This window comes from Drosophila hydei, unplaced genomic scaffold (genome assembly GCF_003285905.1).
Source record: "Drosophila hydei strain 15085-1641.00,03,60 unplaced genomic scaffold, DhydRS2 tig00000172-arrow-pilon, whole genome shotgun sequence".
Lineage (NCBI taxonomy): Eukaryota > Metazoa > Arthropoda > Insecta > Diptera > Drosophilidae > Drosophila > Drosophila hydei.
In genome coordinates this window covers 689,016-715,350 of record NW_022045682.1, presented here as the reverse complement: position 1 = coordinate 715,350, position 26,335 = coordinate 689,016, and the positions used below count along the sequence as shown (strand labels likewise).

At 35.9% G+C, this 26,335-nt stretch overlaps 3 protein-coding genes across 10 annotated transcripts in view; 2 read left to right on the top strand and 1 right to left on the bottom strand.

Annotated features, from left to right (window-relative positions):
- The first annotated feature begins 152 nt into the window (after window positions 1-152).
- On the top strand, window positions 153-16,541 carry LOC111599299 (protein Aster-B). 7 transcript variants are annotated; one of them, XM_023314905.2, is made up of 11 exons: window positions 153-470; window positions 7,992-8,505; window positions 10,342-10,561; window positions 11,494-12,583; window positions 12,639-12,891; window positions 13,140-13,270; window positions 13,325-13,521; window positions 13,772-14,047; window positions 14,784-15,180; window positions 15,254-15,374; window positions 15,945-16,541. In XM_023314905.2, exons 1-11 carry the CDS (start codon window positions 235-237, stop codon window positions 15,978-15,980), a joined length of 3,471 nt encoding a protein of 1,156 aa, XP_023170673.2. In that variant the 5' UTR covers window positions 153-234; the 3' UTR covers window positions 15,981-16,541. The 7 variants fall into 7 exon arrangements, with proteins under 7 accessions (XP_023170673.2, XP_023170671.2, XP_023170672.2 ...); XM_023314903.2 differs by lacking the exon at window positions 15,945-16,541 and having other exon boundaries at window positions 13,787-14,047; window positions 15,254-15,647; XM_023314904.2 differs by lacking the exon at window positions 15,945-16,541 and having other exon boundaries at window positions 13,772-14,020; window positions 15,254-15,647.
- Window positions 16,542-17,762: 1,221 nt separating this feature from the next.
- On the bottom strand, window positions 17,763-18,896 carry LOC111599353 (hairy/enhancer-of-split related with YRPW motif protein). The gene is made up of 2 exons (XM_023314983.2): window positions 18,842-18,896; window positions 17,763-18,779 (listed from the first exon to the last, which is right to left on the bottom strand). The coding sequence occupies exon 2, from the start codon at window positions 18,704-18,706 to the stop codon at window positions 17,921-17,923; it is 786 nt and encodes a 261-aa protein (XP_023170751.2). The 5' UTR covers window positions 18,707-18,779; window positions 18,842-18,896; the 3' UTR covers window positions 17,763-17,920.
- A 2,882-nt stretch (window positions 18,897-21,778) lies between these two features.
- The window catches only part of LOC111599361 (ABC transporter G family member 21), a 28,600-nt gene continuing 24,043 nt past the window's right edge, over window positions 21,779-26,335 (top strand). Inside the window, exons 1-2 of one of the 2 annotated variants that reach the window (XM_023314993.2) lie at window positions 21,779-22,147; window positions 23,657-24,697. In XM_023314993.2, coding sequence (XP_023170761.2) covers window positions 23,859-24,697 — 839 coding nt within the window. In that variant the 5' untranslated portion in view covers window positions 21,779-22,147; window positions 23,657-23,858. Of the gene's footprint in view, window positions 22,148-22,689; window positions 22,710-23,656; window positions 24,698-26,335 lie in introns of those variants that run through there. The other variant, XM_030223365.1, reaches the window with a different exon arrangement.

Genomic DNA, 26,335 nt, shown 5'->3' with positions numbered 1-26,335 from the left:
AATAAAAATTAAACTATGAAAAACTATAAAAACAAAAAGAAACAACTTCCGCCGACGTCAGCAGCACCCGCAGCCGCAGTCGCAGAAGAGCCACAGCAGCAGCCACATCAATTTTAATAGAGCTAAAAGAAAAAAATCTCAAGTACCGTTTTTAATATGCAAAACGAATCTCATTGCAATAATTTATAACTGTGCGTGGCTTATTCATTTGTTTATTGCGCGTTGCCCGTTGTCATGCATTTTGTCACACAACAGCGGCAGCAACAGCAACAACAACACAAACAAACACAACAGCAAAAATCAACAACAAAAACAACAGCTCGCTTTGTGTCACTCTGCAAATCTTCCAGCCAAGGTGCTTTGCCCAAATCCTTGGCCACAGCTCAAAGTCCGCTGCGGCAATCCTCACAACAACAACAACAACCACAACATAGGCATAAACGAGCCGCCAGCCTTAATTTGAACTCCATGTAAGTTATCCAACTACCACAAAAAAAAAAAACAAAACGAAAAATAAAAAACATGATCTACTTTTACTTGAACTACTTTTAGCTTGAAAAGTTGATATATATATTTAAATACATACATATATACAGTTATATTTGGTGTAGGTTTTTCTTGCTGGTTTGCATGTTTAACAGTTACATTTGCCCGCTCCTAATTTGCATGCCGTGTGTGTGTGATATTTTTTTGGTTTTTGTTGTTCCTTTTTTAGTATATTCTTATCAGTAAAATGGCAAAGAGATAATCCAGTGTGTCAGTGTGTACACATAGATGAGGGACATTTCGCGATTTCCAATTCCAATTAGAATTGTGTTAGGTACAATCAGAGTATATAGCTCACATGCAAAGGCCAACGTGAGCTGATTTTATAGCGAAATAAACAAGGGTTTAAAAGTCGTTTGTTAATTTGAATAAATTTTCAAACGACTTATATAAATGTTTAAAGTAACTGGTTATTGAGTGCATAAATGCTTATTGGAATGTAGCTCGTCTGACAACCTAAAACAAATATTTTCTTATTCGAATTTCCATTCCAATAATGAATGTCATCTTCTCTATTCATAGTACAATTAGAGTTTAAGGTGGTATTATCATATTTCTGCACAGCTAATTAATTGCTGAACTACGCCAATCAATTAATAATTATTCGACATATATTACTGCTTGTGTTCCGACACATTACTCATTGACTAATTGATAAGGCTTCCCAAAACAAAAAAAAAAAAAAAATAAAACAGAACTTTTGATTTCGCAATTTTGTGATCAAACCAAAGCGAAGTAAAAAATGTGTTCGAAGAAGTGCAGAGCTACAGATATAGAAGAAGTGAAGAGCAGCGATTGAAGATAATAAATTCTGACTAAGTTAAACTTTTTAATAGCTGGAAATTGAATTGTTCAACTAAATTTCTTCGGTGCATTAAAAAAATCCTTCTATAGTTAATTCATAGTATAATTGGATCAAATTAAAATATTTCAAAATTTTGAAAATCTTACAGCAACAAATAAAATATATATGAAATAAATTTTTTTTACATTAAAAAAAAATAAAAATAATAAAAGTGATCTATAAAATATTATAAATGTCTTTTGTTAATTAACTTTTAAGAAAATAATAAAAAAATATATTAAAATAAAATATATATTTTTCTATAATTGGATATCATATATATATACATATATATATATATATATATATATATATATATATATATATATTTAATAAAATATATGACAAAAAAACTTGAAAACAAATAATGATAATAGAAAATTAAATGTAATTAATTTAAAATATAAAATAATTAAAATAATTGCTACAATTAAATTTATTAAAAATAAATTGTAATAATTTATACTAATAATATAATATTTATAATATAAAAATAAAATTTAAATAAAATATTAAAAAATCAAACATATATTGACTTTAACTAAAACAAATACTAACTTTAAATTTTAAAATTAAAAATGATGAATAATAAAGTTTAAAACATCTTTAAAGAATATATATATTATTATTTTCTAAACTTAATTTTCTAAAATATTTCCTCTTACTTAAAACTTAAACAGCCTAAAAAATAATTGCTCAAGCTTCTCCTTGCGGCATTTAATGCATGAAATTTGCATAACACTTGGCCAAAAGCGAGCAGCGAAGCGTATCGAAAACAATCGGCACAGCCGACTCTTGCTACACCAAACAACAATACCTATATATATACAAACATATATGTATATACATGCTTTTGCCGGTTGGGTCGGGCAATTCGCGGCGCTTTTTTCGAGTGCAAATTCAAGCGTCGCGCTGAAATGACGTTCGCTCTCCGTCCGTCGGCTTTTAGCATCGCGTGAGGAGACAACAAACAAAAGAAAATTCAAAAACAAACAAAAATATAGTCCAAGAAAATTAATTAAATAATTAGGAACGTGAATGGCTGCTCCACATAACACATATTAATGGCATATTTGCTAAAAATAGATAAAAGTAAGACAAAACGAAAAGAAATGAATGCCCCTCCCAAATCGAGTTTCGTCATCGTTTTTCCAATTGATGACACAGTTCGAGTGACCCCTTCGTGGCTGACCCACAATTAAAACAATAACAAAAGCCCGCAACAAAGATTTGCAAAAAACAAAATTAAACAATAACAAAAAACGTTGAGCTGAAAAAACGGAAAAAAATGTAAGTTATTTACTTATTTTTGCCACTTTTTCATGCATTGAAAGTGGGTAAAGTGGCTTAGTTTGAACGTGTGTGACAGGCAGGTAGACAGTTGAGTGCGAGCAGCTAGCTATACCTGTATGAACGTAGCAGTAGCTTGGCAGTGGAGACCGATCTGAACTGAACCTTTATCATATATTAATTAAGTCATTTCAACCTCTTAATAACAATAAAAATTAACTGTTAGACTTTATTCTTTAAGCTTAACTCGAGAGTTAAAACAGTTAAAAATGTCAAATTTGCTTTGAGTGTTGAAACCATTTCTATAATTGATTTGTTTGATGTCATGTAATACAATAACTTCTGTTTGTACAAAAATAAGCTAGCAACCTTCATATTAGATACAAATTTATTTGGAATTATAATTTTACAATTGAGTTTTTATGAAAACAATACAAATCGAAATGAAGTCGTAATATATTAAGCATAATTCGAGAATTATATGAGCTAGAAAATTGATATGTGTATGCTCGTTAGGTAACTAAATAATATCTATAATTGATTAATGGATATCATGTTATGATTTTATAATATATTCATTACGACGCATTATGGCGTATTTTAATAGATGCATATTGGTGTATCGTTTCTCATAAAGTGATTCAATATAAGAAGTGTCGATATTATAGTTAAAGCTGTGGCATCTGCTTTATGTGGCATACAGCTGTATGCGTTCAGCTAGAGTCTTTCTTAGGGTATCTTATGGTCTAACACTGTTGTCTATTTGATTGCTACTAGTGCTTACTTAAGTTTTTATTGATTTTTCTTCTTTTTTTTTTGCTGGAACTGGTTTGTTTGTTTAGTTGGGCAGATTATTTATTGCTGTTGTATTCTTTGGGGCTGTCATAATGGCTTGCTTGTCTAGACCATCCCAACTGTATTTCCACTTAGCTCCAACTATATTGGGCATGTTTATTCATAAATAATTGTTGTATAGTTGCCGTTACGCGCATATTGTATTTCCCCCGGGACACGCCCCTCTCGGACACTAGCCAAAGGTTATCTTAAAATCTGATATTACAAGCTATTTAGCTGTAGGTGAGTTAATAATGATTGCCTTTTGATACAATATGTATATGCACTTAAATATATATGTATATATATGTATATTGTGGCATTCCAAAAACTTGTTTCTTTGTTCTTGCCTTGGCAAGTTCTTGATGTATTCCATAAGTATTTCCTGTTAGAAATAATTCGTTTCTATAAATCATCTAGTACTTTTGTGTACCCCATGAACAATTTGTTCGGTAATACTTTGTGTTTACTTGTTTCTTAATAAAATACACATTTTGTTGTTGTTCTAACAATGGGTATTATTGTTTATTATATAGTATATGAGAGAGATATGAAATATATATACTCTATACTTTATATTAATTAGGTATATCATTGATTTTTTCTTCACAATTTCCATTAAATAAATTAAATATAAAATCGATTTTGTTAGGGTATTTCATATGCGATATAAGGAAAAGATACTTTTTTTATTTTTTTAGAGTTTTGGAAGCTATATTTATATTGCCAGAAGCTGCCTAAAGCACTTGTTTATCAAACTTCATATCAGCTGAGATAATACACATAGTATATACCCTGAAAATATTGTTTAGGCAAACAAGCTTTACGATCTTAGATGGGATAGCATGTAGATAATTATAGAACAAATATTTAAGAAGTTCTATAATTTAGGGAAAGAACTTTAATTATATAATTATACTATAATCTATTGTTACATTAAAGCAAAGAAGATCGTCACATTTCTATAATATCTGAGAGATATTAGAAAATGATATATCATTTATACAGCTCTTATAGAAACAATAAAGAGCAAATGAAAATACTTTATAAAAATATTTGGAAAGGTTTCTTTATATATATATATCTGAAATATATAAGAATTCACATATTTATTTATATATATTTATTTATATATAATTCATATATTTATTTATAATATATTTATAGCTCATATGTCATCTAATCCCATACACAGCTGTATTAGATAAACTTTTGAAATATATATTTAAATCGCTTTGTAAAATACATATATTTCATATAAATCAAGGGTATTTTAGCTTCAAACTTTTGAGTTGATTCTATTATTACTTAAGAAAGAATTTTTTATTATTATTCGTTTATAAACAAAAATATTTTGCTACTGATAAGGTCCGTGTTTTTTGTTTTGGTTCTTTTTTTTTTGCTTAGACTTAAACAAAATATAAATTTTATATGAAATCAGTATAGTAAGGGTAGTTCCGCTGAGTGTTTTTTAAAATATTTTTTTTTATTAGTTTTTTAATTGCAAGATGTTAAACATTTTAATTTTCAGACTATACCAAATGTTAATGGAAGTCCCTCAAATAGTTATAGTTAAAGAGAGAGAGAGAGGAAGCTGACAATTATTTAGTTTTAGTTTTTTCTACTCGCCTTATGAGTCAATTGAGCTATTATCCAATCAAATTCGCACTCAAATAGGGCCAGCTGCTATCTGAATTGAACATGTAACGAAGTCAATTAAGAAGACAAAAACAGAAGTGCAAAGCGAGAAAGAGAATGTGGCATATATTGGCATTCACTTAACCCTAGAAAGCACTATGAAAAAAGTTCGGGTGGAAAACATAAGGAAATAATTCTTTGGTTTACTGTTAGTAATAAAATGATAACATAAAACAATAACATAAAAACTAATATAAAAAATAACATAATTGAACAAAATAAAAATTTTAATATAAAAACTGATCAATAAAAAAATATAAAATCACTATTAGGATAGAGAAATTATAAGATAAAAAATAACTTTAATAGTGTGAAAAAGATTATAAAGCTTTTTAGAATTTCGATATATAGCCTGCTTTAACTCTTAAATTTAAGGATAATTGTCTGGCTTTATTATGTCAATAATTAGCTGAGATAAATTATAATTTTATATAATTTCTTTTTATTTATACTTTTTGTGGTTCTTCGATTTGAATGTATATTCTGAATATAGCTCAGGCTATAAGCTCATATAGCCAAAGCTGATTAATTGAGCTATAAACAATGTATTCTGTTGACTTTGAATGCAATCAAAAGTTTAATAAATATTTACTTTGATAAGCTTAAACACAAGCATTTTCTCAGCTCTCGAATTACTCAGTTAATTTTAATTTATTTTATTTTTTTCTCAATACAAATTCTAGTATTTTCTATAAATACTCAAACAGTTCGAAGAGTTCATAAAAGTTGACTCGTTGAGTTCATAAACCAATAGAGATTAAATATTTTTCTTCTATCAATTGGGCCACATTAAACACGAAAAATTGGCCATTTGAAAGTTTTGATTACTCTTTTATGTTTTGTTATCTGTAACTATCCAGAAGTGTGTAGAATCTAATCGTAAAATAGCTTTTTGTGGATCAGTCAGAGGCCAAGCTACCAATAAAGAGAGACATACCTTATCGCGCTTATCTGTCAGCTGAGTGTGGTTACTAACCTGTTGCTGGATTGGTAGTAGAGGAACAATAAAGTTATATTAAATATAAATAAATGTATGTGTGTCTGGCTATGTGTGTATTGGTCTATGTATGTATATGGTTCAGTGATTATCAACAATGTCAATGATTGGCAATTATTTTGAAACTTCATTCTCAGTTCACATTTCAAACGGTTAGCAGTCGATCGTAGACAATAGATGGGGAAATTAACAGAGCCCTATGTTGTGTGGTAAAATCTATATCTATATATGTGTCGAAATATATGTATAAGGTGTGCAGTGGAAGCTTTTGCAACTAAACAACTTTATTTTCAAAACAATAAAAATACCATTAAAATTAATCAATATCAGGAATAATACTAATATTATTTATAGCAAAAATTATAACAATAATAGTGAAATATAATGGATAATAATATTAAAACTAGAACAAAGAGCTTTTATAGCAATGTATATAGACAATAAAAAAAGAAAGATCAAGAAGAGAAAGAGAGAGAGAATGGGAGAATGAGAGAATGAGAATGTAGAAGTACTCTTGATATACATCTTATGAGAATTGCAGTTTATAGAGAGTACTGTTTATATATGTACATCAATCGACAGAGAAGGAGAAGAGACATTTATATATACATATATATAGAAGAAACAGAATGTGAGAACGGGTAGAAACATCTCTAAATAAGAGGGCCTAGCTTCTTATGTCCTTTACATATGAATATATGAAGGCAGGGAGCGAGAGAGAGAGACAAATAGATATTTCTCGTATACATCTTAATATATACATATATACAGAGCGAGATAGGCATAAAGAGGTAGAAAAAGAGCGATAACCAGAGCGAGATAGAGGTAGACACGGAGAAAGAGACTGATAGATAGGTACATAGATAGATATATCCTGGGAATCCTGGGAAGAGAGAGACTAGAGAAAAGTAGACAGATTCAGATGAGCGCTTACTGAAAGCTTACTGAGAGATAGAGATAGAGAGAGAGGAACGTAGAATGATAGGCAAAGACAGAAAGATATAGGTATCTCTCCTGGGAGAGAGAATACTGAGAGAGGAAAGTAGAGTGATTCATATGTGAGTAGACTGAGAGAGAGCGAGGAGGATACGGATGATTTTCCTTTCTCCTACTCCTCTCAAAGGACTGACTGAAGAGTAGTGTGAAAGAAAGAGAAGAAGAGAAAAGAGAGCATGTTTTTTTTTATCAATTTTTGGTTTGTTTTGTTTTGGTTTGTACTCCTTGGCATTTCTTAGCTTTTATTTCCATATGAAATTTTATTGTAGGACTAAAGATATTGATATAAACGCAACGACAACAGCACTAGCAGCAACTGCTGCTGCAGCAACAGCAACAACAACTGCAGCAACTGTGGCTGCAACTGCAGCTGCTGTAAGCAGCGCAGAGGCTGCTCATGCCACAAACATGATTTGTGATGCACAACAAGACCATCAACAACAGCAACAACCGCAGCAACAGCAGCAGCTGCCGCAACAACAACAGCTGCAATCAGTGGAACAGCAGCAGCAGTCACAGCAGCAACTGGAAGCTGAACAGGATGATAAATATATACAAAGTAGCAATCACGCTGAGAGGTAGGTCAACTTTGAATCGAAATCAAGACTCGAGACACCTCAATAACTGGGCAAATGTTAAGTATAAGCCGCTTTCTATTTGACTATCCATACGAAATTTGCATGCATTTGTAGTAAAAGCTCTGCACCATGAACATACATATATATAGCATATATATAGATCAGATCTCTGCTGTAGACGGCTACTAAATATATTGCTTTGTTTTAGGCGAGATTCGATTGGCGATGACAACATCACAACTGCAACAAACAGCGTCAACGGCAGCCAGCTAAGCAGCAAACTCTTGACCATTCAAGAAGCGGCCGGCACTCTAGAGCGCAGCAGCAGCGTTACCTTAGCCACAGCTTTGTCTTCAGCACAGGCCACTTCCGTCTCTGTAGCCTCTGTCGCCTGTCATGAGACGCAGCTCAGCTGCAGCAACAGCAACAACAGCAACAACAGCAACAGCAACAGCAATAGTAGCAGCAACAACAACAGCAACAGCAGTAACCATCAGAACGTAGCACCTTCCAGCCCACAGGCCAATAATACGCCCAGTATTAGCATAAGCCAAGCGGAACCAAAGGAGCAACAGCAGCAGCAATCGTCGCTCTCGCAGAGCCTCGAGACTAACGGCCAGCAGGGTGGCTCCTGCACAGATAGTCCGAGCAGCCGCAAGAGCTCCACCAGCTCCAAGGGCAAGTCGGCCAAGTTATCCACATCGAGCAGTGGACGTGATGAGGTGAGTGTTAGTACGAGGTAAAACTATGTTGAGGAGGTAGTAGAAGTCCGTGAACTAGTTCACCTACACTAGTTCCCCTGCAGCGTGTAGTTGCCTGTCGAACGGGAATGAATGGACATCGAACCCTTAAGTTTGGCAGCTCAATATGGATTGACACTTCACACTAGTTAGTTCTGAGCTAGTTCTCTTGTAACAATTCGATATTTAATAATAATGTAGACACTTCTTTAGAATTGAACTTTTTATAAATAGCTTCTGAACTTAGAGACAATTGTATTCTATAAGCTTTGAGTTGTAAGCCAGATTTGTTAATTTTTGAACTAGTTCGTTTGAGTTAGCTAACTTACCTTTGTCGTCGAGCGAACTTTTTATCTAGGTTAGTTATATTTGTCGATACTATATAGTTGGCGGAACTAGTTCACGGAACAAATATTTTAGTTTGAGTTGAGTTCAATCTGTGGGCTTTTCAGCATCAGCTGTTCCTTTATTCTATTTGGGAGATTAGTATAGCAAAGAACTAGTTCTTTTCTGTGATTGACATCAACATCTTCATCAAAAATATATATTTTAATAACTTTTTACCTGCTTCATCTAGTTGCAAACTATTTCGTATTATTGTCAAATGTCAAAGTTTTCTCTTTAGTTTCGCTCTTTCCCATTAGAATGCTTGCTCGACTCTCTTAACTTGATAATTGCTTTGCTATCACTGTCGCTGGGAAAGAAAGCTCGCGAGCTTTAATTACTAATGGGCTCTACTCATTAGCACATCGCACGATATATTAAACAGATGCTAGACAAGAGCAGATAATGTATTGGACTTTAGATAACGAATATCGAGCGACAGATATGAAGTGGATTATTTGGAAAAAACAGTTTATTAGCCTTATCGATTCAGTTATACAGCATGCTACACGTTTTCAACTAGTTCACAAAGTTTGCCCAGCGAACAGGCGAAACTGATTACCGAAATACCCTTTAATATATACTATATTCGGATTTGATACCCTGTAAATAAGTGTTGAATTAGGAATATGTTTTAGATAGATGATCAAATGAGCGATATCATATAATATTACAAACCATTAAGTTTCAGCTCTTAGAAGTTAAAAATATTTAAATATAATGTATTGAACTCTGTAGGGCTTGGTATAGTTAGAGCCAGGTATGCCAAGGTAACTTAGGAAACTCTAGCTAGAACTATCGAACCAGCTCAAGCAGTTGTTAATGTCAATCTATCATCTACATAGTTGAAAGATCTCCCACTTCATATAGGTATGCTTAGCCTTATATGCCAGATCAATTCGGACACTCTAGCTATACCTTAACAATCAAACCAACTCAGACAGCTGCTAGATTCAATCTATCTACAGTTGATAGACCCCCAAGTTATACCCCTTTCGGGCTACAGAGTATTCGGTATACGAAAAGCTTTTAACGGCACCCTAAAAATTGATTTGGCCCGAAGCTTTGCCTCATTGATGATAACGCGATTGATATTGGAACGGAACGTGTTTGGCTCTCAGCAAATTAGAATTCAATGCGCGGCGCAAGACGACGCAGTGCGTCGAATTTGGTGCGGATCGATCGCGTTTGATTATACAACATCAACACACACACAGCACAGCACAGCACAGCACAGCAAAGCACAGTGTACAAAGCAACACTAATAAAAAGAATTAATAAACCAACAAAAAAACGTTACTGTGTAAACTGTGATAAGCGTGTGAAACACTTGCTTCCCCGAAACATTAATGATTCAGACTCTTAGTTGTATGTATGACTAAGAAGTGGCAATAGCAAAAGTTTTTATATCGAATATATGTATCTATTTTGCAGGATGCACAGAGTAAACTAAGCGAATCGAATAGCACAGAAGGCGTTATACTACGTGGAGATCCCACAGCGACCGATAAGCCCAACAAGGGCACTTCACGACTCTCCGAACGGGCCAAGAAGAAGTCCTGGTATAACGTCATCTATCCCAATTACAAGTCTCGTGCCGAGGACTTCAAGAAACTCTTCAAAGAGGTGCCCAACGATGAGCGTCTAATTGTGGGTAAGTCTAACATTGGTATGATATCATTTTTTGTGTATGCCCGATATCATATTCGAAAGGCACTAAGTCCAATGGGAAGTTACTTGTGAAACGGTATAGAACAGGCACAAGGAGGCATGGCAGACGAGGGACGAAGAACTGAGTTCTTTTATCCATGTCCGTCTATTCGTTCTCATAGTTCCGGGTGTCTACTAGTCAGGCACTTTCGATTAGGGCAGCCTTAATTGTTTCATCTTAACGGACGTCAATGTCAATTCAGAGTTCTTCAGTGGAATATGGGTATATTTCGCATTTCTGACAAATCTCTTTCATTACCCACCTAGGAGTATTTTTTTACCATGCCTATTTATCAAACATGATTTTTATGGCGTGCTTATTTGAACACCTGCTGTGCTTTATAGCTAGCCTTTTTTTATTTAGTTCATGCGAGATAACGGATCTGTACGACTATTATTATCGAGCCATTTTGCAACTCAAGTGCTTCCGTGTGCTGTTTTCCGATGAGCGCCACGCATAAGTTCAATTTAATTTAATTTAAGTTGGTATATTACTTAAACTGCCAATTGTAATCGCACCTGTTCATAATCTGATAAAATATAAGTGTATAATCACTGAGACTTCATTCTGCTCAGCGTAAACAGAGTTGAGCCTAGAAGCTTGAGATAATCTTATTCCATTTCTTCTTAAGGACTATGAGACGGCAATAAACAGTGCTCTAAGCGGCAGTGCCTGACTAGTTTATACCCTGAACCCAACGCAGAGCTGCTGGAAACAGTGTAATCTTCATAACAAAGAGAGGGACATGGCTAGGCTTATGGGCTTGCCGCGCCTCCTTCTGCCTGATACGCACATGAAGGCTCATAGCAAACACTGATCAAATGTGATCACAGCTTTCAATCAACGCTAATCTAATCACATCCTTTTGCTTGCAGACTATTCGTGTGCGCTGCAGCGTGATATATTGGTGCAGGGCCGTCTGTATGTGTCGCAGAATTACGTTTGCTTCCACGCGAATATCTTCAGCTGGGAGACATATGTGAGCATCAAATGGAAGGATGTGACGGCCATAACAAAGGAGAAAACAGCGCTGGTTATACCGAATGCAATAACGATATCCACCGCCAAGGAGAAATTCTTTTTTGCGACATTCGCATCGCGTGACAAGTCGTATTTGATGCTCTTTCGCGTCTGGCAAAATACGTTGTTGAACAAGCAATTCTCCCCACAAGAAATCTGGCGTTACGTACACAATTCGTATGGCGAGGAACTGGGTCTGACCACAGACGATGAAGACTATATAGATCCCACTTTGGATGCGGATACGGAAACCGATGTAGATTTCCAAACGGCCATCGACGATCTGGGCGGCGATCAAAGTTTGTGCAGCCAAAGCACCAACAATTCGGGACAGTTGCAGCAGCAGCAGAGCGGCAACAGCAGCGCAAGCAGCGGCGGCGGCAGTGCTGCAGTGCGCAAATCGAAGACGAAATATTTCTTCAATACGAGCAAATCGTCAAATCTGAATTCATCGGCCAACGCATCGGCCAGCGGCTCGGATAATAAGGCAAGCGACAATACACGCAAATCCAACAAGAAAATGAAGGCGAATGCCAAAGAGCTGATACTCAGCTCCGTCAAGACCACGGAGCAATTGCCGGCTTTAACCATCAATGTGCCCAGTGGCAACAGCAGCAGCAATAGCAACAGCTACAGCCACGGGCACACCCACAGCCACAGCCAGAGCAACAACACCATCACAACAACAGCCACCGCAACTATCACAGCAGCCACAACAACAACAACAGCAAACATCACAGCCAGTGGCTCAGCGAAAGCTGAGAAGCTCAGCAACAATGCGACTTTGGCAACTGCTCCCGAACTCCAGTCACATGGCTCGGATGCCAAGCGCAAGATGCAAATGAAAAATCAGCGGCAACGCGATGTTGAGCTGGCGGTCAAAAATAACGAGGCGGGACCCACAGATATGTCCGACTCCTCCGATTCCGAAGCGAACAATGCGCCGTAAGTAAAGAAGCATCAGAATTCTGTAAATATATTAAATATTTTCCATTTGCAGCTTTGTGCCCAGCACGGAGTGCACGTCGACGCACGAGGGTCGCCAAATTGTGCACACAATATTGCCCATTCGAGTGGATACCCTGTTCAATTTCCTGTTCTCAAAATCCAAATTCCTAACGGACTTCCATGAGCAGCGCAAGTCGACAGATCTGTCATTGGGCGAATGGCATAAGAATGACGAGGGCCAGAACGTGCGGCTGGTCAATGTGACTGTGCAATTGGCTGCTTCAGTGGGCCCCAAGACTTCGAAGGTGGGCAGAAGTAGCTGAGAGTCATGTAGTGAAAGGGCGAATAACTAGAAAAGACGAAGGAATGGACTGACGCGTAGACAGTTAGTCAGACATGGCTTCATCAATTTAATTTTCCGTCTTGTTAAGGAAAACTAATTTTGTGCATGATATGGAAGCGTACAGAAAAATATAAATTAAGAAATAGATAGACTGACGGTTGAACTGATTTCCATTTCCCAATAATTAAAATGGATTTACTTTGCTTGCAGGTCACGGAATATCAAACGATGCGCGAGTGCAGCAAACCGGGTGAGCTCTACTCGATAGACGTGAACAGTGTGAATGCGGGTATACCCTATGCGGATAGTTTCAGTGTATTGATACACTTTTGTCTGGCGCGGTAAGCGAATTGGGTGTATTAAATCGTTCTATAACTAAATGAACTCTTCTTTAGCACTGTGGACGATCATACGATGTTGTCGGTGCACGCACAGATCAAATATAAGAAATCCATTTGGGGCGTGGTCAAGGGCTTCATCGAGAAGAATACGTGGGCGGGTCTGGAGGATTTCTTCGGAGCGCAGCTGCATGCGCTGCAGAGCGAGACGTGCATACCGCCTGCCAAGGGCAAGGGACGGCGACCCAGACGTGGTAAGCATTTAGATATAAGCATAAGCAACAACGACAACAACAAGAACAACATGAATAGTAGCAACAACAATAGCAACAAACAAAACACGCAGTGCAATAAAAACAAATCCAGTACAAATACAAATACACTGTCAATGCCCAAATGCCATTGCTATTGCTTCTTCTAACCACACAAAATGCACGCACAACAACAACAACCAACAACAACTAGAACAATTAGCTGCAAACTAGCTACAACAACAACACAAAGGCATATTGGTTACAGCAACAACAGCAACAGCTAGCAGCACGGACTATGACAAGCAACAACATCCGCAGCATCATCATCATCATCATCACCAACATCCTCATCACCATCATCATCATCATCATCATCATCATTCGCATCATCGTCATCACCATCATTCACATCATCGTCCGCATCATCTACAGCATCAGCAACAGTTGCCGCCGTCGCCTCAACAACATTTGCAAATCCATCCGCAGCAACAAATTCATCGTAAGGCCAAATTGCTCTCATGTTCAGGTATATAGCGTATCTACAACGCTAAGCAACCCCTTCTCAGCACAAGCGATTGTCCCAGGCACATGCTGTAGATATATCATAAATTGAATGGTAGCTAAGAGATAGGAGCAACTGTTGCACCTAAGCAAATATATATATATATTTTATAGAACTTGTAACTTACGGAATGTAAAGAGCTGTTAAGTATATCTAAAGTGATTCCATGTAAAAACTTTGATAGTCCACAAAGCTTTATTACACTGTCAACAGCTGTAAAATGTACCTAAAGTGGTTTGCTGTAAGATCTCTGTTTACTTTCCAGATAGAGCGAACAAGTTAACAAACTATCAAAATAGAACTAAGAATAGCTTAATTATATTTCTATTGCAAGGCTTCTGAACTTTTTTCATAAATTAGAGAATCCTCCAACTTATTTCAAATTCACACAACTTAAACATCCTTGAGCTGAAATTGCTTTCATGGATCATGTTAATTTAAAAGAAACTTAGGACTTTGTATTCGAACTAACCTGTGCCAATCGCTTAGTCCCAGAGTTTTGCTTGTTGCTGTGTTTTTGTATTATTTCGATGTTTTATTACCATAATTACTTAGCTGTATGCGTAAGCGATTTGCATGTATTTAACACCCACGTTTTGTTGCATTCGATGTTGTGTTTTTGTTGCTGTAGTTGCTTAGACACCTGTTGACACCTGTTTGCAGCTAACTATAATTACGATTATCCATTTTTGCTGTTTAGGTACTTCGACACAGTCAAGGGGCGTCACGGAGGAGTCAAATAGCGGCGGCACCTCACAGAGTTGCCTGCCCGAATCGTTGGACAATTGGGATTCAAAGTTGTTGCCAGCTGGCGCAGCTGGTGGACTGGCACATGGAACTGCTGCTGGCAGTGGTGGCGGCAAACAACAATTGACTGCTCAGCAACAGCAGCAGCAACAGTTGCTGGCTGGCGGTCTGCAGTTGGGCGCGGGCCAAGATAGATTCCGGCATCGCGGCTTGTCGTTCTTCGTTATATTGTTAATGTGCTTGCTGCTGGCATTAAATGTGATATTATTACTTAAGCTCTGGAAGCTGGAAGAACACATTGACCTCGATCTCAGCCGGCGTGCGCGCATGCCCACCTTAGCGGCACTCAAGTACGAATACATCCTCCATTCATATATCTAATACAGAACAGAAACTATTTATAAACGTATTTTGTGTTTTTAGGGAGTTACCAAGTTCGAATCAAGATTGGCTGGAACTAATGCGTCAGCAGGAGCTGTCGCACGAATCGGAGCTACGCAAATGGCATCAGGTGCTACACACGGCCATCGAGCTGCTGAAAAAGGTGAGCATCGTTTGCGATAAGATCTACAACGATGCCGAACTACGTCAGAGCATTGAGTCTTTGCACACGGAATTATAAGCAAAACAGCATTGAATACTCATTGACTCCGAATTCAATGCGATTCATATTCATCAAATGTAATCGTGCTTAATCAGCAAACAGAGAAAATCATTGCATATTCCATAGTTTTAGATCTGATATTTATACGAAAGACGAACCCGAAAACCGAAAGCTTGCCTTAAGGCTTTATAGTTATTTCAGCTGCAAATATTTAAGCCTTAGCTAAATTATTTATTTTTTATTCAATATTTATTTTTTATTCACAGAAAATATATTTTTGTTTTTAGGATATTTATTTTTTATTGGAAATAAGGCTTATATAAATTAATATTTATTTTATTATTTACTGAAAGCTTTTTATGTTACTCTTAAAACAATTTTTGAAAAGGCTTCCTAAAATACTTAGAATAAGTCGTAACATTAAATTCTTTGCTAAGTTTCCTATTTTAATTTAATTTATGATTTATCAAATTATTTTTCTAATTTCCTTTACTTTTTCGTTCGTTTCAGACTGAAAAGACTTTGGCTGAAGTCATGATACCCTAGCAGTCCTTTCAGCACAACATAAACCCCCAATCACAAATCCCGTTACAAAGTGCACCACACAGAAATTGAAGTTAAAGGAAAAATAGTTCTCTAGTTAAGGCATTCGCTCAGTTCCTTTGTGGTACTGAAAGAGTTGAGAAGAAGAGTTACGCCACCAAATAATTGAAATTCAATTTCAAAAACTTTAGTCACAAAATGTTAAAAGAGCTAGAGCAAAATAGTTGTGTTATTGTGTTAAGACTTTTAGTTTCGTCCCTCAGTTAAGCTCCTTATAGATATATACATGTATTTAAAATTTAATGAATTTAAATTTAGCATATTATTATTAAGTTTAATTCGTAAATTCGTCTTTAGTCTGCTGCATTTATGTTTAAGTCAATGTTGGGCAAATGCTTTAAAAAAAATTAATACAAGTTCTCAAAAGTATTTCAATACACGCAACACACAGACAACACTCACACACATACCAGCAACAAAGAAGATTAAAAAACACTATGAGCGCCTTGGATTTTTGTTTTAAAAAATTCATTTCCATGTCTGATAAGCGCAAAAAATCGAAATTATTTTGTAATTTTGATAAAAAGAATTATACCAGATTAAAAACAAAGAATACAATATTATATTAAAGTAAAAGTAAACAAATATTTCTGTACAATATTTTTGTAAAAACCGCAAACTTTTTTATGATCTATAAAAATGTATCTTCGATTTGTTTTTCATGATTTTTGGAACACCTCTTAAATCGTTGTTTTTACAGTCGAAACAGAAAATGCTATGCGTAATGGATGGCTTATCCAATATATACTATATATGTGTATGAAAATATATATATTTAAATACGAGTACTACATATAGATCCAAGTATTCTTAGATTGTAGCTGTTGCATTTTAATGTCGAGTTGTATGTGAAAATGTTAAGGAATAAGTTTAGTGCTAGGCCGTTTCCATCGCATGTTTGGCGGGAATCCTACTTATAGAGTGTATAACAATCCACACAAGTGAAAAGAAAAAACCAAGCTTCAAGTTATTTAAATGCAAATTGGTTAAAAAAACAAGAGGAAAATGTTAAGTTGCTAAATGAAATTTTAATTTATTATAAAATACAAAATAAAATAAAATAAAAATGACTATATAAAAGAATGATGACCCTATATATTTACTTCGTAATGGAAATTGAAATAAGTTTTACTTTAATTACAATTAATCGATAATTATCCATTTTGAGAAAGTTTTCTTTTATATTTTAGAGCAGGTCTCACGCTTTAGCTTCTTTATTGATCATAATAAATTTATAATATACTATATTTCATATCGATATATGTTGTGCTATCGATAATTTTACACATCTCAATCTACACCAACTCTACTTCACTCTGTAAATAACTCGATAAAGCTTTGTGTTATCGATCAAATTAGAGGGAATCAAATTAAAGGGAACTTCTCATAGCTACTCTTCAATCAAAGCATTTAGTATGTTATTAATGTGTTTGCTACCCTGTGCATGTAAAACTGTTATGGAATAACGACTGATGTCCATGGAAATCGAAATCGTTCGTATAACGTATATCAAGCTGTTATTCGTACAGTGAATGTCAAACCCAACCAACCACAGTTGTACGGTCACTGTATCACTGCTATGGATTCTTTGTACGATTTGATTCGATTTAATTTAAATTTTTATTCAATTCTCATACCTTTCACTCAAAAGACCAAAGAGAAAATGATTTTACAGCGCCAGTCCACGTGTTAACCAACAGGCTCGACAGTTTGAAAAGCGCTGCAAATGGAAAACCCATTGATTGCCAAATGGAAGCGCGCTCCAAAATACAATACAAAAAGAACTCTGGACGACATCAACACTAGCAATTTGAAGATGAAATATGTAAATACATACAGCTATATATGTGTGCATAGTGTAGACATATATAAATATATAGAGCCTAGAGGCGATGTCGTGTGGCTTTCTCAACACTGGCCTCCTTTACCGTCACTGAAATCTTGGATATACGTGTCCTTACACGATGTTTTTGTTGCGCCGAATCTGCATTCTTTAGTCGACGTTGTTGCTGCTTCTGCAGTTGCTGCTGCTGATGCAGCTCCAGCTGCTCCAGCTGCTGCTGCTGATGCTGCTGCTGCTGCTGTAGCTGCTTCAGTTCGCTATTGACCTTTAACTTATCTCGCTTAATTTGGGGTTTGAGCTGCCGATTGGTGTGTCGCGGTGAGAGCACTAGCCTGTTCCGGGATTTACTAAACTCTCCGCTGCCATGCGACGATTTCATAGCTTTGACGTTCTTGGAACGTTTCTTGCTCAACGAACTCGTCGGCTTGTCCGAAGCAGACGTAGCGACAGCTGCACCTACCATCTGCTTGCGGTTCAAGCCACTCATCTTGGCCACCAGGTGGTTGAGCACCTCCTTTTTAATCGGCGGCTGCAGCAGAACACCCGATTGCTTCTTGGTCAGGTGTGTTGCTGTCACATTTGTGGACATTTTGCAGCTAGACATGTTGTCCATGGTACTGCGTGGCCGAGTCAAGCGCAATCTGGTCTTCTTGTCCATACTCGATTGCGACGTTGTGTGTGACTGCAGCTGTGCGGCACAGGACAGGCGTATATCTCTGGCAGGGCGATTGAGTAGTGAGTCCTTTTGGCCCTGAAGGTCCTCTCGGCGCTGCTGTCTGTAGCGCTTCATCAGCATATCATATATGGATACGATTGGCTCGTCCATCTTCTGGACGGCCAGTGAGCAATTTGTGTAAGAAAAATGGGAACTCGAAATATTCCAACAGTCTATGCGATTGCTGTTTTGTTTTTAAATGAGATGTGTTTATACTGTGCACTGAAAAAAATAATAGGCACTTACACACAATTACACGAACAGCTAAGGCAAAGGTAAGACGACTTTTGAAAAATGTATTCAAAATATACCTTAAATATATTCATGGTAAACACCCAAGCAAGCTTTGCCCGCTTCAAATTCAGAAATCAATTTCTCAATTTTATTTACAACACACATACATGCACATATATGCGTTAGCATATTTTACTTCCTGTTTTAAAAATCGTTGCATACTTTGAGGCGACGCAAGAAAATAAATGAATTATTTCTGACACAAACAAAAGGTTTAATAAATGTAATAAATAAACGAAAATAATAATTAATTATTCTTAAAATGTGTCACAAAAAAATTAATTAAACAATAAAATATATATAATAAATTTCAACTAACGCTCACAAAACCAACAATTTTAAGAATTTGGTACTAAATATGTATTAAAAAATATACTAAAATGAGTAAAATTTACGCTTAATAGTCAAAAATAAAAGACAATATATTTAAAAAATTTTTAATACGAAAATAGAATGTTGTAAATATATTTAAAAACGAACTAAAACTAAAATCATTTAACTAAGCTTAAGCTAACGCTTAAGGAATCTAAAAAATAACGTTCATAAAGTATAATCAAAAATCTAACTGTAAATACAAATATTCGTAGGTAATATCGTATTCAGCAAAGTTTTCATTTTCCTGAAGTGCTGATCCCGTATCGTACAAGTTGTTGACCCCAAATGCTCAAGCAATATATAGGTTAAGTTCAAGGTCCCGCGACACAATCTCGCAAGCTCTTTGTGTCACAATTTTTAGGCAACGATTATGGCAAGAAATAAAGCAAACGCTATATAGAACCATTTGTGAATCACACCTTAACTGTACATTACAGCGAGTCAAGTAAATAAAACAATGAAATAAAAATAAAAATAAGGAGAAATTCGACTGATAAGAGTTCATTAAACGTTAATAATAATACAAAATAAGTTCGTAGATTGCTGGCAAAAAAGTTATTTGGGGGAAAAATTTTGAAAATCATAAAAACAAGACAATTTGCAAGATATAACGCATAATAAAACTATAGAAAAAGTTCAGCAAAGTGCGCAAAAAATATTAAATAGATGTGCGTGAGTGTGTATGTGTGTATATGCAAGTATGTGTGCGGGCAATGAACGCACCAAAAAAAATTAAGAAAGAAAAGAAAGCAAAAACAAAAATGTTATCAGCGCAACCGAAAAGAGCTGTACAGCAAATACACACACATACGTACACAAATACGCATGCACGCAGAAACTTACACACACATGCGCATAAGCAAACGCCAAGCTGCGTGCGTTCAGTTTTCAAGGTTAAGAGCAAGTGCGTATGCGTGTGTGGTTGTGCGTGTGAGTGTCACTACCAGCGAGACACGAGAAGCAGAAACGAAAGAAGCAGAGGAAGAACAGCAACAACGACTGTAGCCGCACGCACAAATGGCCGCGCACATAATTAGAACGAAAAATAAGAAATAAGAAAACAAAAAAAGCAATATGTGTGTGTATAGCAAATGTTTATGGCACATGCCATAAAATAAAATAGCGCACTTTTTGCGCTCGATATGCGCACATATATCAAATAGAAGAATCATCATGATTAAAGCGGATCTGTGCTAGGCCTATTAGCTTTATCTGCTGGCCACATGTGCGCAATTTTTTGGAGATATATATTTTTTTATGGGCTTTCACGCACTGAGAGCTGCAAAACAGCTGACACATTTTATAGGCGTCTAGTTTTTTTGGCTTTAGCCTATACCGCTTCCTGGTTATGCGGCTCACACACACACACATACACGAGTACGCACGCATTGCGTATACGCTGCGCTCTCTTTAGCTGTTGTTGTTGTTGCCGCTGTTGCTGTTCTCTAATGTCAAGTTTAATGACTGATAAGGTTTAACAACCGTCAAATGAACTCAAAGCTCAGATATTTGTGGCCTAATGGCATAATGTTCTGCCTTTGTTTAAGAAAAAAATTATTTTATTATAATTCGCTAACTTCTGGAATTTGACAACGCCTGCCGGAAATGTTATAATAATAATTCTATAAAAAAAAAATCAAAACGTAACCAAACTTAAAAACGTGTCAGCCCGCAAGCCACAAGCTACACTGAAAAATAAATTAAATATATTACCAATTATAAATTTTTAAATAAGCTCGAAAAATTTCTTTATATTTCAGGTCTCATAGTATATGACAAATCGTTAACAGCCTAGTTTTCTCATAATTTAAACACTTTTAACATTTCTTTCGCTCAGTGTAATCTTAAGCATAATTTCTATCACCAAGTCAACTTTTTGACTAGACAGTTAAATTGTTTTTGTTTTATTGTTCTTTTTTTGGTTTTCTTAGTTAAGCCTCATAAAAGCTTTTGTTGCTTTAATCGGTTAAGAGTTTACGAGCTACACGGCTACGCTATCAATAGTTGATTACAGAGCGCGTTAGCAACTGCCCCCTTACATTACATTGTATACATCTAAAGAGCATCACTCTTTAGCCGCTTGTAAGCTTACAACAAAGAGAGAGAGGCAGAGAGAGAGAGCGTGACACACGCACGTGCAATTGGCTGAAGACGCAGCAGAAGCAGCGCAGGCCGCTTTGGAACCGAAAGAGAGAGAACGGCGCTGTTAAAATTGTCATTCATGCACGGGCGCGCGCTCTCACTGGCGCTGACTGCGACGCTTAATAGCAGCAGCAACGGCAGCAGCCGACTCAGTCGAAACAGCGTTTAACGGTGATCAGTATGAGATCGGAATCGGCCGCAGTTGGTTGTACGTAATGCGCGTCAAGTTGCTTGTTGTCGTTGTCGTTGTCGTAGTCGCCGTTCAGCTTTCAATTCCAATTCAGTTAGTCAATCGCCGCCGCCGCTGCAGCAGCAGCAGTTACAACAACATGCACTACTAAATAACAAAAAAAAGTATTTTTACATCTTTTCGTTACGTTTCGTTTCGTTTCTCGGTTTCGCGTGTTCTGTGTGTGTTCCAGTGCGTTGTTGCTAAGAGCAGCCCAAAATGTTTCCAAATCAAACAAATGCAACAAGTAAATAAAAAGAAGTGAGATAAAAAAGTCCTCTCGCAACGTGCTTGCTGTGTATGCGCGCGCGTGTTCTGAGTGTATATATATATAGATGTCAGTGTGTTCGTAAAGCGCAGCTGATTTTTAAATACGAAATTTTTAATAACGCTCAACTCGTTCCAACTGTCCCGCCCCCTGCGAAAACGCCTACACAAAAAGCAACTTGCCTGCAATTCTACAACGTACGAGATTTGGCGTCAATTCGCCTCGCCGTTTCGCCGTTTTTTGGGTGCGTGTTGTTGTTTTTCTGTGTTCTGTTCTCCCTTGTTGTTTTTGCTATGTTTACATTTTATTTCACACTCACATACACCTACACTTAGAATGTAAACTGACATTTCGCTCTGGCGCCTTGTTTCGCGCGGGCTTATTGACAAATTGTAACTAAAGTAAAGACCGAGACGCCGCCGCTGCCACTGCATCTCTGCACTCTCGGAATCTCTCTCTCTCTCTATCTCTCTCATTTCTTGCTGAAAGCTCTCTTAGACAACAATTATTTCATTTCATTTATTTGATTTTATTTTCTGCGATTTTCGCCCAAAAGTTTTTTGCCTGATTATTTTGCGAGTGCTAAAAATAAATATATTAACAATTGTGAACAAAGAACAAGCAACAAAAATTATTGAACGCAATTTTATAGACCTTTCCTTTACATATATCAATTTATTTATTTGTTTTCGGACACAAAGAGTTGTTTCTTATACAATTTTGTTAGCTGATGTCTGAAGAACAGCAAGCAACAAAAAGAGTGCGGAAATAAATAAAAAACAAACAAGAAAAGTAACTAAATAAATGTAAATAAGAATAAGAAAAAGAATATCTAAATTTTACCTTACAAAAAATTAAATATTTATAGATTTTTTAGCATAAGAAATAACATATATTACTTAAAGCAACCAATATTTTACAATTTTATTAAACCATTTTTTGCAAAATACAGTGAAGTCTCGCCAAAGCATATGCAGCTAGCAAACGGTTTAAAACTATTTTCTTATTTTCATCCATTGAAATCTTATAAATAATAGCTAAAAACAGAAGAAATTATTTTTTTTTATATTCAACTTATTCCTATTATTATTATCATTTACTAATAATAATCATACAATACAATATTATAATATAAGAAAATAAAAGCAAAGTACAAATTGTTTAATAATAAAATATTCCAAATCAATAGGGTTTTATCATTATATTTAATAAATTATTATGAATACTTTCTTTTTTTTTGGTAAAGTTAAATTAACTAATAACTTTTTCATATTATGCAACATGTTTTTAATAAACAGATGTTTAAATTTTTCAATACAAACCTAAAATATATATGCAAAAAGAATCCCAAGTAATCTTTTATGTTGGTATAAATAAGATAAAATATTTATAATAATATATATTAAATATAATACTCGAGAATAAAAAACTTTTGTTATTTTAAATAATAATTAACAAAAGTTAAAATTATTAAGTAACTTTCTTAAATTTATTTTTTTATATACTAATTATATATATATTTATTTTTTTTTATTATATTTTATATATATATATATTATTTTAATATATCTATATAATTTGTTTTTATAGCTTTTGTAATATTTATACATATTTTTTTACATTTCTTTTAATATATTTCTATATTTCTTTTTAAGCTTCAGAAATGGCTTTTTTAATCAAGAAAAAACTTCATTTTCATATTTCTCAATTTATTATAATCTTTTTTCATTTCTTCTTCTTCGTCTTTTTACAGCACGCAAATTATGAAATGAATAAAAAAAAATATATTGAATAATCCGCGCGAAATATGTTGAATGCGTAAAACGTGTTTTCGAAAACAGTTTTACATTTACAAAATATACAAAAAATAAAAAAACCCCAACAAATTGAAGTCGTAATCAAAGAAACAGCAGCAGCAGCAGCAGCAACAACAACAACACCACAAAAAGGTGATAATGATTATTTCCAAGGATCTTTTCATATTTGGCGAACAAATTTTTGCAACAATTATACCAGAAGGTGGAGTCGCTCTTGCCACGCAGCAGCAGCAACAACAACAACAGGAGCAGCAACAGCAGCCGCCGCCGGCAATTATAAATACAACAACAACAGCAGCTGAACAAGTTGTTGAGGAGTCATTAAAAGCGGCAGCAGCAGCAACAGCAGCAACATTGCCAGCAACAGCAACAACAACAGCAGCAGCTACAGCAAAGCAACAACAACAACTGCCAACAACAACAACAACACCGCTGTTGCTATTGAACAAACCGGAAACGGTTGCAGTTGCTGCTGCTGCCAACAGCAACAGCAATAACAACAACAACAACAACAACAACAATAGTCTGCTGCGCGGCAACAACAAAATAAAAATTCAAAAAATTCCAACAGCAGCTGAAGCATTGAAAGCCAAGCAGAAGCCACCAACAGCAGCAGCAGCAACAACAACTCGATCGTTAACCAAGTGTGAGAAGGTGTTGCTGCCAATGAATTTGTTGGCCCAAAGCATGGACAACGCAACGGATGAAATGGAGCAGTTACCGTTGGTAGCCAGTCGACGCAATTTGGCCAAAATTGTGGCCGATTGTCGCCTGCAAATCGAACCAACTGTTGCAGCAGCAGCCTCCGCAGCAACGACAGCAGCAACAGCAACGACAGCAACTGTTGCAGTTGCAGCTAGCAGCAATTGCAATAGCTCATCCTCTGCCTCCTCGACCAGCTCCTCATCAACGACCTCAACGGATTTGCCCAGCACGGATAATCTGTCCAAGACTTGCATTTTAGCTGATGCCAAAAGGTAAGCTGACCCAATTTTTGTTACGTTAAGTCTACACAGTTAGACAGAGATAGCGTAAGCCGAGAAAGAGACAGTTAGAAGCACACAAGTCCAGTTGGGGTTCTGGCCAAAATGTAAACAGGCCATGAAATTGCAGTCGGCGTTTAATTTCACCTACAAAATTTGGGACACACGCACACACACGCACACGCACACGCACACACGCACAGCACAGCAACTTCTTAAGAATAACAGCAAAACTGCATAAAATATATGAAAAAAAATATAAAAAATAAAAATAAAAAAAAAGAAAAAGCAAAACAAGTCAGAACATTTGCGGTTGGGTGTTGACGACTGCGTCATATACTGCTTTGAGATTAAATATGCATATATGAATATATGAAATATGAAATTTATGATGTAAAAATATGAGATCTAGATGGAAAAGAATTGAAGAAGAAATGTATATAAAATTTATAATAATAATACAATAATAATGCAACATAATATATATGAATGTATGTAGCAGGCAATAAGAGGCGTGGCAGACGTCAATATTCTAGATGTGAAGCCGATCAAGTCTGTCCGTATGAACAGGTGAGAGCAAGAGACTTGACTTTTTATAGTCTCCCCAAAGAACTGCGCCAAGTTTATTGCAAATAATCGATAAATTTTTCGTTCCAATGAAATCGATTTGAAACATTCTCGAACTTCCACTATTCAATAAATATTTGTAGCTAGATTCTCCAAATATTTGCACTTAGTTTCAATTGAATTTCGGCCAGAGCTTAGGGTATTTCATAGCTGTTCACTCCCGTCTATAGCGCAATTTGATTCGATTGTAAAAGTTGAACAGGATAGTTAGCTTAAAGTTTAGAGTTAATAGTAATAAGAAGCAAATGCATCAATACTCTCCTCTTCCTTATGCGTATAGTGTATTAAAAGTGAAGCTAAGAAATTCTGCGTAAGGAGCAGGTTTCTTCGTTAAACTGCGACTGAGCCAGCGACGGCGACGGCGACTGCGACTGCGACGAGTGCATTTTGTCGCCGCTGGGGGGATTATATCTGCGCACATATATATACTTATACATATATTAAGCTGCTCGGTATACATACTTATGGCAGTGACTGTGTCTGTGCTTTATATCATTTCGCTAGCAGCAGCTGCATCACAAAGGCCACAGTCAGCGGCCAGACTTCGGGTCTAAAAGTGAATAAAGCCAACACGAAATTCTTCTAGGAAAGCGAATTTTATAAAAATTTATAGTTTAGGGACAACATTCAACAGTTCTCCCTCTTTCAGCTTATGCGATATTCATAAACGTTTCACTGGCTTCATTTTGATACGTTATAAAATTTCGTAAACGTTTTACTGACTGCAATCGATTTGCCGCTTAGAAGCCTTAGCTTTTTTAAGAGCTTCATTCGTTTGCTTTTCATAAACATATTCAGAATTTCTCAAAAGTAAGCCAAGCACACGCAAGACCACACTCTGCCCCAAGCTTCCCTCTCGGAGTTGCAACTGCTCCAGATAGCATTCAACATCTTGTTGCAGTTTTTGGTGCCAATCTGAAGTTTTGTTTTCTTCTTTTTAGTTTTTTTTTTTTGGAGCCAGCTGCTAAACGAGCATCAGATTCATTCTTTCCCACTCTCTCCCTC

Bases quoted from the DNA above. Each gene is read 5' to 3' on its own strand.
- LOC111599299 (XM_023314902.2), top strand. From the start codon at position 235: ATGCATTTTGTCACACAACAGCGGCAGCAACAGCAACAACAACACAAA. The intron at 12,892-13,139 runs GTGGGCAGAAGT...CTTTGCTTGCAG, and splicing joins TGGGCCCCAAGACTTCGAAG to GTCACGGAATATCAAACGAT. The intron at 13,271-13,324 runs GTAAGCGAATTG...ACTCTTCTTTAG, and splicing joins ATACACTTTTGTCTGGCGCG to CACTGTGGACGATCATACGA.
- LOC111599353 (XM_023314983.2), bottom strand. From the start codon at position 18,706: ATGGACGAGCCAATCGTATCCATATATGATATGCTGATGAAGCGCTAC.